Genomic DNA, 16,610 nt, shown 5'->3' with positions numbered 1-16,610 from the left:
ATAAACCTAGAAACTTTATTGTGGCAACACCCCCGATTTGTGTCGGAAGGATCCCACTTGGCACATTAACCACAGCACCAGTGATGACTGGACCCAGCCATGACAATATATATATTGATTTATGTGTATATCAGTCTTATGTGATGTTTACAGGAGGATGCTGCCGATGAAGAAGACGATGACATTGGTATGACACCATGGTCAAGTCGTAATGAGTCCAACCGACCAACCGGTGCGAGTCGTCAGACTGCCATCGATATAACAGCTGATGATCTCTGTCCTCGTCTGTCTCCACAGAATGTTGCAGACCTTGTCCTTCTCAGTATGGTATGTTGATGATCTCGTCCTTCTCAGTATGGTATGTCGATGACCTTGTCCTCAGTATGGTATGTCGATGACCTTGTCCTCAGTATGGTATGTCGATGATCTTGTCTTTCTGCGTATGGTATATCGATGGTTTATGGAGAGTTGCCCTGTAAGTAACCTTGTCCTGTATGGTAGAAGGGTTACACTGAGAGTAACTTTGTCCATTCTCTTCACTTCCTGTAATCATTTCAGGTGATGCTCCCCGACACAGCCCCTGCCCAGTTCCAGGCCACCTACACCCCCATTGCCGCTGCTGGTACCGAGACACAGATCAGACATATAGCCCGTCTCCTAGCAACACAACTGACCATGGCAGGCATGGGCAAGGGACTTGGGGAACTCCAGAGAACAGTCAGTACCAAACTAATGTTCGGTGTAGAATTCATATCCTTCGTCCTGTATAGGGATACAAAGAGTCCTTTCCTGTCACTGATTCAATGATGTTTATGTCGCAGGCCATGGAGCAGGGCATATCCGGAGATGGAGATACATCACCTTCCTCTCCTAGTAACTTTGAACCAACATCACCCAAACAGCTCATCCAAACACTAGTTGGTAAGTGTGTTTACATGTGACTTCAGAACCAGGTTGTCGTGTCAACGGTAAAACTCAAAACTCACATAATGAATATGGAATTCTCACATACTGAATGTTCTGCTGAAAGATCTTATGCTCGCTGTGCATATAAATGTTTCACTGTTTCACTCTGCCTTTCACACTTGTCGCCCTGCTGGGAATCTCTGTATGCAGACTGATTATAAGCATGGACTGTCAACATTGTCTAGCTGTGAACATGATCTAACTGTAAATATGGACTGACTGTAACCGTGGTCTAACTGAAGACTATAATCATTGTCCAGCTGTGAACGTGATCTAACTGTAAATATGGACTGACTGTAACCGTGGTCTAACTGAAGACTATAATCATTGTCCAGCTGTGAACGTGATCTAACTGTAAATATGGACAGACTGTAACCGTGGTCTAACTGAAGACTATAATCATTGTCCAGCTGTGAACGTGATCTAACTGTAAATATGGACCTACTGTAACCGTGGTCTAACTGAAGACTATAATCATTGTCCAGCTGTGAACATGATCTAACTGTAAATATGGACAGACTGGAACCGTGGTCTAACTGAAGACTATAATCATTTTCCAGCTGTGAACGTGATCTAACTGTAAATATGGACGGACTGGAACCGTGGTCTAACTGAAGACTATAATCATTGTCTTACTGTGAATGTGATCTAACTGTAAATATGGACTGACTGTTACCGTGGTCTAACTGAAGACTATAATCATTGTCTTACTGTGAATGTGATCTAACTGTAAATATGGACCTACTGTAACCGTGGTCTAACTGAAGACTATAATCATTGTCCAGCTGTGAACGTGATCTAACTGTAAATATGGACGGACTGTAACTGTGGTCTAACTGAAGACTATAATCATTGTCTTACTGTGAATGTGATCTAACTGTAAATATGGATGGACTGGAACCGTGGTCTAACTGAACACTGTCATCATTGTCTAGCTGTGAACGTGATCTAACTGTAAATATGGACGGACTGGAACTGTAGTCTAACTGAAGACTTTCATCATTAACTAAGTGTGACTTGATCTAGCTGTAACTTCAATTGACTGACTGTGACTGTGTTCGCACTGAAGACTGTCATCATTAGCTAACTGTGAACGTGATCTAACTGTAAATATGGACAGACGGTAACTGTGATCTAACTGTAAATACGGATGGACTGTAACCGTGGTCTAACTGAATACTGTCATCATTGTCTAGCTGTGAACGTGATCTAACTGTAAATATGGACGGACTGTAACTGTGGTCTAACTGAAGACTATAATCATTGTCTAACTGTGAACGTGATCTAACTGTAAATATGGATGGACTGTAACCGTGGTCTAACTGAATACTGTCATCATTGTCGAGCTGTACCATGATCTAGCCATAAATAAGGACTGACTGTAACCATGGTATAACTGTGTAGCCATGCACTGACTGTAACCATGGTTTAGCTGTAACCATAGATTGACTGTAACTGTGGTATAGCTGTAACCATGGACTGACTAATCATGGTATGACTAACCATTCAATGTAACCATGGACTGACTGTAACTATGGTTTAACTGTAACCAAGGATTGACTAACTGTGGTATAGCTGTAGCCATGGATTGACTGTAACTGTGGTATAACTGTAACCATGGACTAACTGTAGCCATGGTATAACTGTAAAATGGACTGACTGTAGCCATGGTATAACTGTAAGCATGGATTGACTGTAGCCATGGTATAACTGTAAAAGTGGGCTGACTGTAGCCATGGTATAACTGTAAGCATGGATTGACTAACTGTGGTATAACTGTAAAAGTGGATTGAAGCTAGCCATGGTATAACTGTAAAAATGGACTGACTGTAGCCATGGTATAACTGTAAAAATGGACTGACTGTAGCCATGGTATAACTGTAAGGATGGATTGACTGTAACTGTGGTATAACTGCAACCATGGACTGACTGTAGCCATGGTATAACTGTAAAAATGGACTGACTGTAGCCATGGTATAACTGTAAAAATGGACTGACTGTAGCCATGGTATAACTGTAACCATGGACTGACTGTAGCCATGGTATAACTGTAAAAATGGACTGACTGTAGCCATGGTATAACTGTAAGCATGGAGTGACTGTAACTGTGGTATAACTTCAACCATGGACTGACTGTAACTATGGTATGACTGTAACTATGCATGAACTGCTGGTGTTCTGTTTCAGGGGGGCACAGTTAGTATTTCTGATCAAGAAGAGTTCAAGAAGCCGGAACCAATCACTGCCCCAGTTGTGAGTCTCATGAATGACAGCACTCTGTCTGCTGCTTACTGAAAGATTTTACAGTAATATAACAAACAGCTCAATAGTAATGTACCATATTCAATTTCAAATCAAATTTTGATTTGTATTTAAAAATGCAATGTTGGAGACATGTGTAAATGTACTAGTGGTACACCAATCAACCATCTGATCAATATTTTGTATGCTAAGATTCTGTTTTCAATCACATAATCACTGCTGGTGAATCTTGACGATTGATTGGTTGGTTGCTGATGTAACTTAGCAACCATAATGTCAGAAGGTTCCCACCAATCAACACACTCGGCTTCAGGTGCAGCCCAGGAAGGGGGTGATCCGCCAGTTCAAGCTGTCCTCCGTTACACACCCGCTGGACTCCGAGAAGCTGGACTCCATGACGCTGGCCACTGTCAAGAGAGTCTTCAACACCGAGAGTGAGTTGACAGACTTGGTGTACATTAGTTCCCCTACATCCATACAATGACTTCCTGTAATTGTGGGCTTAAGTCCCAGATTCAACTTGTATGTGATCCTTCATTTATCAACACCACCCCCGATATGGGTTTCACCCAGGTGGTGGGGCATTGGGGTAGCCTAGTGGTTAAAGCGTTCTCTCATCACGCTGAATGTTCACTTCCCCACATGGGTACAATGTGTGAAACCCATTTCTGGTGTCCCCCGCCGTGATATTGCGGGAATATTGCTAAAAGCGGCGTAAAATCCAACCCACTCACTCACCCAGGTGGTAAATGTAAAAAATCTACATCAGTTCATACTTTGTTCCCATGAGAATCTGGCATGATACGATAGGGTCTGAAAAGCTGACAGTTTTGAAATGCTGTTTAAACTGACAAACCCACTTACACATCTTACAGAGATTGCCATCCAAGCCCATGTGCCAGCTGCTCGCACCAAGATCCTGGCCTGTCTGACTGCAGCTTTTGGGGGAGAGCTTAAAGATGGTTAGTTGATGCCAAGATTCAAACTAAAACAGAGAAACATCTGCAATGGTATATCTAGACCCACTTCTAATATGTATGGAGAGTAGCGAGTTATAAACTTGGTATCTCGATCTGATAGATTACAAGTGCTTCTATGCATGATGACAAGACAGGACTGTAGGTTATGTAGCACTATATGCTGATGAATTTCGGTTGTTCACTCAAAAGTTGTTTTCATTAATGATTTATACAGCTGCTTCAGGAGTGAAAGACATTCGAAGAATGGCATGTGATAAAGGGATGATTATTATTTGTTTCCATGTCTTACATATCATATCTCAGGAATGAAAGATATGTATGATGCTGATCAAGTAATGAATTTATGTTCCTGATGATTTGTACATGAATTGTACGATACTGAGACCTTCTGCTAAATGTGCACCTCATTATCATTGAATGTAAAGTCCAATACATTTAAAAGAGAGATTCCTTATTTGATGCTTTCAGTGATGCAGACGTTCATATTTGAGGACCTGCGTAACCGTGCCGACCTGGCGTTTGCATGGCTGTTCCAGGAGTATGCCAACTGCCAGGGTTTCAGTGTGTCAGCCCCACTGGGGGAGAGACCCACTCTGCACAGCTACGACGAGTGTCTCACACGGCTGCTCACAGGCCTCCTGGAGGCTCAGGACCAGAAGGACGGGTGAGGACATATGTCCGTCATCATGATGACATACAGGGGCAATGATATTACATAATGGGGTGCATGGTATATTTTATGAAAGAAATAGACTGTCCCTAATTATTCATGAAATAATCCTTGGTACTTCCCCACATGGGTACAATGTGTGAAGCCCATTTCTGATGGCCCCCAACCTAAAAGCAGCATAAAACACTTACTCACTCACTCACTCACTCACAGATAAAAATTCTGTTACTGTTTATATTGCATCTAAAACCCAGCTCCCAGCAACCACCATTAGACTCAGGTTATGTCAGGCTTGTCAATCCTGAGGTAAAAGTGTTCACTTTATACCAAAATATCTGTTTGATTTCTCCCTTTGATAAGTGTGTTAAGCTATTCTCATATCCCCTGCATATAGTGTGGTAGCCCAGTGGGTTTAGAGTTCGCTCTGGGCACTGAAATCCCTGTTGATTCCCACCTGTATGAAGCCCAGTTTGGTACCAAGCTGTACAGTCCGTTTGAGACAAAATGATACCGATGAATTGCAATCTAACACAAAAACAAATAGACATAAAAGAATCAAACCAACGCGGACTGCAATAAAAACAACAGAAACTGTCATCATTTATTTGTGCGTTTTCCTAGTTTGTTACAAGGGCGTAGTGCCAACTAAAGGAACAGCGCGAAAAGCTCTCGTTTTTTCTCAAACGGACCGTAGTAAGAGTTTGATAATGCAGGATGGTTGAAACCCAACCGAGTCAGTCAGACTTGTTCTCAGCCATACCTACAGTAGTGATACATGAACCTACTCCCTGCTCCGACCGCCTCCGTGGTGTAGTGGTTAGAACGTCCGCCTGGAGAGCGGAAGGTCACAGGTTCGATCCCCGAGCGCGTCATACCAAAAGACGTTAAAATATGGTACTTGTTGGTCCCTGCCTGGTGCTCGACATTAATGGGTACAACAAGGATTGGTGGGCTCGGAGTCAGTTTAATGTGTCTGAGTGGGGTATTCATGCTTCACTGCGGCATGGTATCTCAGTGGGCTAGCACTATAAAACCAGCTTAAGTCTGGGCAAGTACAAGCAGCGGCACATACACATACACACGCATGCACGTCGTCATATGAGCGAAATATTCTCAAGCATGACGTTAAACCCATTTTCACCTCACCTCACCTCACCTCACCTCACCTCACCTCGCCTCACCTCACCTCACCTCACCTCACCTCACCTCACCTCACCTCACCTCACCTACTCCCTGCTCCTGTGGATATGCAGTTGAGGAAGAGCTTCAGGATTCTTATGGACAGAATTTATGATGAAGATACGTAAGCTAAGGACTGTTAAAGTCTCAGTATTGTGGAAGAGTTAGTCCTGCCATTGTCAATCTGAAGGCCATGTGTTGTGTTTCCAGATTGTTTGGTCGTCTCATGATGGAAGCCCCGGTGATCACAGACAATGCCACTCACATCCTCAAGCGATACTGCCAAGACCCGGTAGGTCATCACACACGCCGCTATACACCTGCTGTGGTGCAGGAAATTGATCAGCAGAGGTTCCGCCATGTGACTAATATCTGTACACTCAGCATCAGAGCTACTACAACAAGTAGAAGACTATGGGTGTACAGTGATTTTGTATGGCTTGAGAGTTCAAGAAGTGTTTCAAAGTTTCAGGGCCGACTAGATTCATGAATGACACTGTGTACTTTTTCAATCTTTCAGGGTCGACTAGACGTAGGGATGGCAGTGTTGAAAGACCTGATTCTGATGCGGCCATCCCAGAGGCTCAGGTTCCTAGATGTCCTGCTGGATCTGACATCACACTACGAGGCCGATGTGAGTATATCCTCCTATAGTTTGGCATGAAATGCATGTGGACCCGTTTTTTGTAAATACCTCTTTATCCAATGACCCAATCGATCTCAAACTGTGCAAGTGGATGTGTTGTCAGACAACCTAATCACATTGTAAATCGATTTTATGCATTTGTATTAAAGAATCTGTCTACGTAACTGTCAACAAAATAAACAGCAGAACGCAGAATGCTTGCAGAGGGAGGGAGCCAATGACCTGTAACAGTGGCAGTGTTGGGTCATAAAGGTCAGCAGAACGCAGAATGCTTGCGGAGGGAGGGAGCCAATGACCTGTAACAGTGGCAGTGTTGGGTCATAAAGGTCAATGCACGTGCAGTTCATGATAGTTACTTGTGCACTGCACAGTGATAGACCGTTTGGATCATTAACATTGACTACTTCTAGCCATCATCATGAAAGCTTATTCAGATGATGCTAAACATTTAATTAGAAATGTGTTGAATTTTTAAAAAAAAGAGAGCAAACGTAGCAAACCGATTTATAAGGTGTGGGATTACATAAAGCGTGCAACTTCTTGTACAAAAGGTAGGCATCCAAAGTTAGATTCTTTGACATCAGAGTCATCAGCATAGCTGACCTACATTGACGAACGTTGTTTATTTTGTTGACAGTTACATAGACAGATTCTTTAATACAAATGCATAAAATCGGTGATTTACAATGTGATTAGGTTGTCTGACAAAACATCCACTTGCACAGTTTGAGATCGATTGGGTCAGTGGATGAAACAGAACCAGTTGGCTCTGAATCAGTATAAAAGTCTGAGTGTAAACTGTCTCTAGTTTCGGACTAGTACCCTTAGTTTGTTACCATGCATGTATAGAACTGATCGTTGACTCATTCTATCCTGTTTTAATGAACATGCTGAACCATGTTAATCCCAGGTGATGTCTCACTGGACTCATATTTTTATAAGAATCCAAATCCTGCACAGCTTGTCTCTCCCATTAATACTTCCTACTTATACTGTTTGTTGTGGTTTAACGTGGAACTCAGCAATATTCCAGCTATATGGTGGGAGTCTGTATATAAACAAGTCTGGACTAGGCAATCCAGTGATCAACAGCATGAGCAACGGTCATTGAGATACTATTACACATGTCAACCAAGTCGATGAGCCTCACCACCCAATCCTGTTAGTCGCCTCTTATGACAAGCATGGGTTGCTAGAGACCAGTTCTGACCTGGCTCTTCACGGGTCCTCCTTATCTTACTATCATGGCTGATGTAGCTGTTGCCATGGTTACTTTGCCCAACACCCAGACAGACACTCTCTTGAAAATGTCTTTTATGCTAATGTAAGATAAATTTGCTGTCCTTTTGCTTCAGGTACGGAACATGGCAATTGAGACAACCAAAGAGTTATATAATAAACCCAGCATGCAGTTTCCAGTAGAGGTATGTAGATACTATGGTGTGTTTATCAGGGAGACTGTGATATAGGTGTGTGTGGCTGAACTGTATATGGGATGGTATGTGTGGTATGTTCTCCAGGAGAACTGTAAACTGTCAGTATAGACATGGTATGTTGTGATTTCCCTTTATTGTTTGACTGTTTATGTATTCCAGAAATACGCTCTAGTTCACCTGAAGAAATTGTTGCTACCACGACCACCATCAGACTCCAATCAAACCATCCGTGTCCTCCGCTCTACACTCTCAGGTAGGGAAATACACTTAATGTACCTTGTACCAGTGTATGAAATAAGCCAAAAACCCAGCCAGACACCAGGCTGGTAACTGCAAAATGTTACCAGCCCAAAATGGATTTAACCAGACCAGACACCAAGATATGGTGCTTTTGCTCAGATGTATGGAATATCTTTTACTCAGATGTATGGAATATCTATATCTGTCTATACCAGACCATCAGGCTGGCCAGTAGTAATCCATTTATGCTGTCTGTCTAGGTCGAGAAATACACTGCTTATACCTGTAGTATCAATCCATTATGCTGTAGACATGATTTCAGTAGGTTTCAGATGGGCCGTATTTCATACACTGCTTATACCTGTAGTAGTAATCCATTATGCTGTAGACATGATTTCAGTACACAGGTGATGTTTAAGGCTGCTATATACTTATGTATGTGAAATATGTCTAATGAATATGTCTCCCACAGTGGACATCATAGAACACTGGACAGAGGATGTGATAAAATCTCACCTGTACCTCTACCTGGGACTCCTACCAGCAAACCACAGACTCATACACGAGAAAGTCTCACCACAGACTCATACATGAGTAAGTCTCACCACAGACTATACATGAGTAATTCTCACCACAGACTCATACACGAGTAAGTCTCACTCGATACTCATACATGAGTAAGTCTCACTCGATACTCATACATGAGTAAGTCTCACCACAGACTATACATGAGTAATTCTCACCACAGACTCATACATGAATAAATCTCACCACAGACTCATACATCTGTAAGCCCCACCCCATACTAAGACATCTGAAAGTCCCACCCCATACTAAGACATCAGTAAGTCCCACCCCATACTAAGACATCAGTAAGTCCCACCCCATACTAAGACATCAGTAAGTCCCACCCCATACTAAGACATCTGTAATCGTCCCACCCCATACTAAGACATCTGTAAGTCCCACCCCATACTAAGACATCTGTAAGTCCCACCCCATACTAAGACATCTGTAAGTCCCACCCACCCCATACTAAGACATCTGTAAGTCCCACCCCATACTAAGACATCTGTAAGTCCCACCCCATACTAAGACATCAGAAAGTCCCACCCCATACTAAGACATCTACTAAGACAAGTAAGTCCCACCCCATACTAAGACATCTGTAAGCCCCACCCCATACTAAGACATCTGTAAGTCCCCATACTAAGACATCTGTAAGTCCCACCCCATACTAAGACATCAGTAAGTCCCACCCCATACTAAGACATCAGTCCCACCCCATAAGTCCCACCCCATACTAAGACATCACAGTCAGTAAGTCCCACCCCATCTAAGACATCAGTAAGTCCCACCCCATACTAAGACATCAGTAAGTCCCACCCCATACTAAGACATCTGTAAGCCCCACCCCATACTAAGACATCTGTAAGCCCCACCCCATACTAAGACATCTGTGCCCCAAAAACCCCATACCCCACCCCATACTAAGACATCAGTAAGTCCCCACCCCATACTAAGACATCTGTAAGCCCCACCCCATACTAAGACATCTGTAAGCCCCACCCCATACTAAGACATCAGTAAGTCCCACCCCATACTAAGACATCAGTAAAGTCCCACCCCATACTAAGACATCTGTAAGTCCCACCCCATACTAAGACATCAGTAAGTCCCACCCCATACTAAGACATCAGTAAGTCCCACCCCATACTAAGACATCAGTAAGTCCCACCCCATACTAAGACATCTGTAAGCCCCACCCCATACTAAGACATCTGTAAGCCCCACCCCATACTAAGACATCAGAAAGTCCCACCCCATACTAAGACATCAGTAAGTCCCACCCCATACTAAGACATCTGTAAGCCCCACCCCATACTAAGACATCAGTAAGTCCCACCCCATACTAAGACATCAGTAAGTCCCACCCCACCCCATACTAAGACATCAGTGAAAGTCCCACCCCATACTAAGACATCAGTAAGTCCCACCCCATACTAAGACATCAGTAAGTCCCACCCCATACTAAGACATCAGTAAGTCCCACCCCATACTAAGACATCAGTAAGCCCCACCCCATACTAAGACATCTGAAAGTCCCACCCCCATACTAAGACATCAGTAAGTCCCACCCCATACTAAGACATCTGAAAGTCCCACCCCATACTAAGACAAGTCCCACCCCCATACTAAGACATCAGTAAGTCCCACCCCATACTAAGACATCAGTAAGTCCCACCCCATACTAAGACATCAGTAAGTCCCACCCCATACTAAGACATCTGAAAGCCCCACCCTAAGACATACTAAGACATCTGTAAGCCCCACCCCATACTAAGACATCAGTAAGTCCCACCCCATACTAAGACATCAGTAAGTCCCACCCCATACTAAGACATCAGTAAGTCCCACCCCATACTAAGACATCAGTAAGTCCCACCCCATACTAAGACATCAGTAAGTCCCACCCCATACTAAGACATCTGTAAGCCCCACCCCATACTAAGACATCTGTAAGTCCCACCCCATACTAAGACATCAGTAAGTCCCACCCCATACTAAGACATCAGTAAGTCCCACCCCATACTAAGACATCTGTAAGTCCCACCCCATACTAAGACATCTGTAAGCCCCACCCCATACTAAGACATCAGTAAGTCCCACCCCATACTAAGACATCAGTAAGTCCCACCCCATACTAAGACATCAGTAAGTCCCACCCCATACTAAGACATCAGTAAGTCCCACCCCATACTAAGACATCAGTAAGTCCCACCCCATACTAAGACATCTGAAAGTCCCACCCCATACTAAGACATCTGTAAGTCCCACCCCATACTAAGACATCTGTAAGTCCCACCCCATACTAAGACATCAGTAATCCCACCCCCATACTCCCACCCCATAAGACATCTGTAAGTCCCACCCCATACTAAGACATCACCCCAAGTCCCACCCCATACTAAGACATCAGTAAGTCCCACCCATACTAAGACACTAAGACATCAGTAAGTCCCACCCCATACTAAGACATCAGTAAGTCCCACCCCATACTAAGACATCTGTAAGTCCCACCCCATACTAAGACATCAGTAAGTCCCACCCCATACTAAGACATCAGTAAGTCCCACCCCATACTAAGACATCTGTAAGCCCCACCCCAGGCTACTAATCTCGGCTGAGACACATGTCATCCCCATCGACTAAGACATCAGTAAGTCCCACCCCATACTAAGACATCAGTAAGTCCCACCCCATACTAAGACATCAGTAAGTCCCACCCCATACTAAGACATCTGTAAGCCCCACCCAATACTAAGACATCTGAAAGTCCCACCCCATACTAAGACATCTGAAAGTCCCACCCAATACTAAGACATCTGTAAGTCCCACCCCATACTAAGACATCTGAAAGTAAGTCCCACCCCATACTAAGACATCAGTAAGTCCCACCCCATACTAAGACATCTGAAAGTCCCACCCCATACTAAGACATCTGTAAGTCCCACCCCATACTAAGACATCAGTAAGTCCCACCCCATACTAAGACATCAGTAAGTCCCACCCCATACTAAGACATCAGTACGCCCCACCCCATACTAAGACATCTGAAAGCCCCACCCCCATACTAAGACACCCCATACTAAGACATCTGCAAGTCCCACCCCATACTAAGACATCTGTAAGTCCCACCCCATACTAAGACATCTGTAAGCCCCACCCCATACTCACACATCTGTAAGCCCCACCCTATACTCACACATCAGTCTCACCACAGACACACCTACCAGTATGTACCTACCTCCACTAGTGAGTCCGACCACAAGCTGTGGATGTTGTAGGAAAGCCACTGTGTACTGACTTCTGTGTGTATTATAGGTTGGCCAACGTGTACACCGCCACTTCCGCCGATATCAAGCGAACCATCCTGCGAGTATTGGAGATACCAGTAAGTTGTCGCTGTCTTCCTACTGCTTCTGGACATTTAGTTTGTCTGTGATGTGTCTCATGATGATGATGATGATGATGATGATGGTGATGGTTATTTTCTCACAATGATGAACTGGCTGTTTTGAAAAAAACCATTTTGTTCCAGAAACTGTTGGAGAAGAAAATTTACTTCAGATTGTTTCCACCAAATGGAAAAATTAGTGGTTTACATTGGTGATTATTTTCTCGATTACCCTGTATATCACTGGATTGTCTGGTCCAGATTGGTTACAGACCGCTGCCATGTAGCTTTAATATTGCTGAGTGTAGTGAAACACACCAAACAAACAAACAAACAAACAAACCAATGAGGGTTAGAGTAGATCCCCAGCACTCCTCACCAGCCCTACTCACCAGCCCTACTATAGATGTGAGTGTTGTAGATGGAGGGGCACCAGCCTTACTATTGATGTGACTGTGTTGTAGGTGAAGGGTATGGGGATGCAGTCACCGGAGCTGCTGACCATGGTAGAGAACTGCCCCAAAGGAGCTGAGACGCTGGTGATGAGAGTCATCCACATCCTCACAGACAAGAGTAAGTTGACCTTTAGATATGTCTCATTACCCTTTCAATACCTGGACATGAACTATTTCAAGTCGATAAACTCCCACACCTTGACATAGACATACGGTGGTCGTAGCACTAAGGTGATCGTAAGTCCCACACCTTAACGTGGAGTTACGGTTGCTTCAGCACTGAGGTGAGTGTACCTCCCACACCGTATCATAGACTTACGTTGGTCTTAGTGCTAAGGTGATCGTAACTCCCACACATTAACATGGACTTTTGGGAAGGTGTAGCGCTAAGGTGATCGTAACTCACACACGTTAACATGGACTTACGGTAGTCGTAGTGCTAAGGTGATTGTAACTCCCACGCCTTAACATGGACTTACGATAGTCGTAGCACTACAATGATCCTAACTCTGACACCTTAACATGGACTTGCAGTAGTCATAGCGCTAAGGTGATCGTAACTCCTACACCATGACATGGACTTACGGTAGTCATAGCACTGACAATGGCTCCCATTTCCCCAGCAACCTGTGAGGTTGTGAGAGGTGACCAGATGGATCCAGTGGTCAGATAGGGTGACTTGGTTGATTGTCCCCTGCCGCAACAGGGGACGGGATACTATGTATTCAGCGGCATCCGTACGTACGTCCTGATTCTTGTTAACGCGATATCTCAGGAACTATGGTACCCAATGTCTTCAAGTTTGGTGACTGCCTACATTGGGGAATTACCCAGACAGCAGTTGATTTGGGTGACCTTGACCGCATCTTCCAGGTCACCGCAATACTTTGACCACTTTTCAAACTCTTGTTAATGCGAAATCTCATGGACATACCCTGACAGTATGGATTGATTGTCAACATACCCTGACAGTGTGGATTGATTGTCAACATACCCTGACAGTGTGGATTGATTGTCAACATACCCTGACAGTGTGGATTGATTGTCAACATACCCTGACAGTGTGGATTGATTGTCAACATACCCTGACAGTGTGGATTGATTGTCAACATACCCAGTGTGGATTGATTGTGTGCCCTGACAGTGTGGATTGATTGTCAACATACCCTGACAGTGTATGTCAACATACCCTGACATTGATTGTCAACATACCCTGACAGTGTGGATTGATTGTCAACATACCCTGACAGTGTGGATTGATTGTCAACATACCCTGTGGATTGATTGTCAACATACCCTGACAGTGTGGATTGATTGTCAACATACCCTGACAGTGTGGATTGATTGTCAACATACCCTGACAGTGTGGATTGATTGTCACCATTCCCTGACAGTGTGGATTGATTGTCAACATACCCTGACAGTGTGGATTGATTGTCAACATACCCTGACAGTGTGGATTGATTGTCAACATACCCTGACAGTGTGGATTGATTGTCAACATACCCTGACAGTGTGGATTGATTGTCAACATACCCTGACAGTGTGGATTGATTGTCAACATACCCTGACAGTGTGGATTGATTGTCAACATACCCTGACAGTGTGGATTGATTGTCACCATACACTGACAGTGTGGATTGATTATCAACATTCCCTGACAGTGTGAATTTGTTGTCAACATACACTGACAGTAGGGATTGATTGTCAACATACCCTGACAGTGTGAATTTGTTGTCAACATACACTGACAGTGTGATTGTCAACATACCCTGACAGTGTGGATTGATTATCAACATACCCTGACAGTGTGGATTGATTGTCAACATACCCTGACAGTGTGGATTGATTGTCAACATACCCTGACAGTGTGGATTGATTGTCACCATTCCCTCACAGTGTGGATTGTAGCTCACAATATCAGTTGCAGAGAGTTGTGTCCCTTTGGCACACCAGAAACCTAGGATGGGTTTGAATCCTGGTTATCTGTCTAGGTAAGTCAGCAAACCAAACCTCTGTTCATGGGTTTAACCACAATCACAATGTTTGGGACACGCATTACTTTGGCCTGCCTTGGCACATAAGCTGAAATGCCATAATGTAACCAGAATACTGTTCAGAGTATAATATTTTATATAATAGCCTGTGGCGGCTACTGTTGGACTACTACTACCGCAGGAATGTTTCCCGTTGTTCCTCACATGCTAGAATTACACTTACACTCCGGATCATGGTTTAGAAGGACTTCACATAAGATGCAATCAGCAAGTATTCCATCTTGGACAGACCGAAATAATTACTGAATGTTAACATTTAGAGATTGTGGACTGTGACACAGAGACTACTCTCCCCTTCATTCACTCTTTTTGTTAGAAGATAAATGTTCACTTTGCTGAGGAGTGTTTATTTCATGCCTGACATTTCATTTCACAGAATGTTGGAGATAGATTACCCCAAGAGGTAAGCAGCAAGTCCCATGTGTGCCATAGAACTAAGCATTGCTGTCTTCTGTTTGACAGCTTTGCCGTCCTCGGAGTTAGTGGAGAGAATTCGAGACCTGTACCAGAAACGAGTGCCCGACGTCCGCTTCCTGATCCCAGTACTTACCGGTCTCACCAAGGTGGGCAGACGGCAGATTTGATTTTCATTACATATTATCATGTAGCAATAATCTTATGGCTTCCCTGTGATGTCATAGTTAATTCTTCTGTGCTATTGCATTATCAGTATGATTTCAATAGCCACATAGTATGTGGTAAAATTTGACCAATTATATTGTTTGATCTCTGACCAGGAAGTAATTATAATGTTTATTTTCAGGTTGAGGTGATCAGTGCCCTGCCCAAACTTATCAAGCTGAATCCAATGGTGGTGAAAGAAGTCTTTCACCGGCTCATGGGCGGTTATGGTATGTATGACAGTTTGATATGGTATGTATGACAGTGGGATACGGTGTGTATCACAGGGGGGATATGGTATGTATGACAGTTTGATATGGTATGTATGACAGTGGGATACGGTGTGTATCACAGGGGGGATATGGTATGTATGACAGTTTGATATGGTATGTATGACAGTCAACGGTGTGTATCACAGGGGATATGGTATGTATGACAGTTTGATATGGTATGTATGACAGTGGGATACGGTGTGTATCACAGGGAGGTTATGCTATGTATGACAGTTTGATATGGTATGTATGACAGTTTGATATGGTATGTATGACAGTGGGATACGGTGTGTATCACAGGGGGATATGGTATGTATGACAGCCGATATGGTATGTATGACAGTGGGAAAACTGTATCAGAGGGATATGGTATGTATGACAGTTTGATATGGTATGCTGACAGTGGGTACAGGTGTACACTAGGATATGGTATGTATGACATTTCCCCGTATGTATGAAAGTACAGTGTGATCATGTGGTGTTATGGTACAGGTGGATATGATATGTATGTATGACAGTTTGATATGATATGTATGACAGTGGGATGTGTGTGTATGGGTGATATGTGTGTGTGTGTGTGATGTGATGTGTGTGTGTGATGGGATGTGGGTGTACGGTATGTACACTATCATGTGGACATGGAGGAAGGTGGGATATGGTAGAATATATGCATCCTGAACTGTTCGTAAATGGTGTCTAAAGATTCCTAATTTGTTCATTATCCAAGCTGTAGGGTATAAAGAAATAAAACCCATCCAACAGCATCATCAGCTAATCAGGGGACAGTTAACCATTAGCAGGCATTACCCAAGTTCTTTGTGGTTTATGGAGACAAATACCAAAGTATTTGCTTGGGATCACTTAGATG

At 43.6% G+C, this 16,610-nt stretch overlaps 1 protein-coding gene across 1 annotated transcript in view; it reads left to right on the top strand.

Moving 5' to 3' along the window:
* The window catches only part of LOC124279412 (symplekin-like), a 47,540-nt gene that overhangs the window by 22,115 nt on the left and 8,815 nt on the right, over window positions 1–16,610 (top strand). Inside the window, exons 12-27 of the mRNA XM_046715233.1 lie at window positions 155–327; window positions 559–717; window positions 822–921; window positions 3,155–3,219; window positions 3,542–3,662; window positions 4,104–4,190; window positions 4,677–4,872; window positions 6,268–6,349; window positions 6,578–6,691; window positions 8,059–8,127; window positions 8,299–8,392; window positions 8,852–8,945; window positions 12,265–12,334; window positions 12,802–12,910; window positions 15,312–15,412; window positions 15,613–15,700. Coding sequence (XP_046571189.1) covers window positions 155–327; window positions 559–717; window positions 822–921; window positions 3,155–3,219; window positions 3,542–3,662; window positions 4,104–4,190; window positions 4,677–4,872; window positions 6,268–6,349; window positions 6,578–6,691; window positions 8,059–8,127; window positions 8,299–8,392; window positions 8,852–8,945; window positions 12,265–12,334; window positions 12,802–12,910; window positions 15,312–15,412; window positions 15,613–15,700 — 1,722 coding nt within the window. The remainder of the gene's footprint in view (window positions 1–154; window positions 328–558; window positions 718–821; window positions 922–3,154; window positions 3,220–3,541; window positions 3,663–4,103; window positions 4,191–4,676; window positions 4,873–6,267; window positions 6,350–6,577; window positions 6,692–8,058; window positions 8,128–8,298; window positions 8,393–8,851; window positions 8,946–12,264; window positions 12,335–12,801; window positions 12,911–15,311; window positions 15,413–15,612; window positions 15,701–16,610) is intronic.

This window comes from Haliotis rubra, unplaced genomic scaffold, assembly GCF_003918875.1.
Source record: "Haliotis rubra isolate DU_JTF1 unplaced genomic scaffold, ASM391887v1 Scf25, whole genome shotgun sequence".
Taxonomy (NCBI): Eukaryota; Metazoa; Mollusca; class Gastropoda; order Lepetellida; family Haliotidae; genus Haliotis; species Haliotis rubra.
This window is presented reverse-complemented; position numbering and strand designations above follow the sequence as displayed.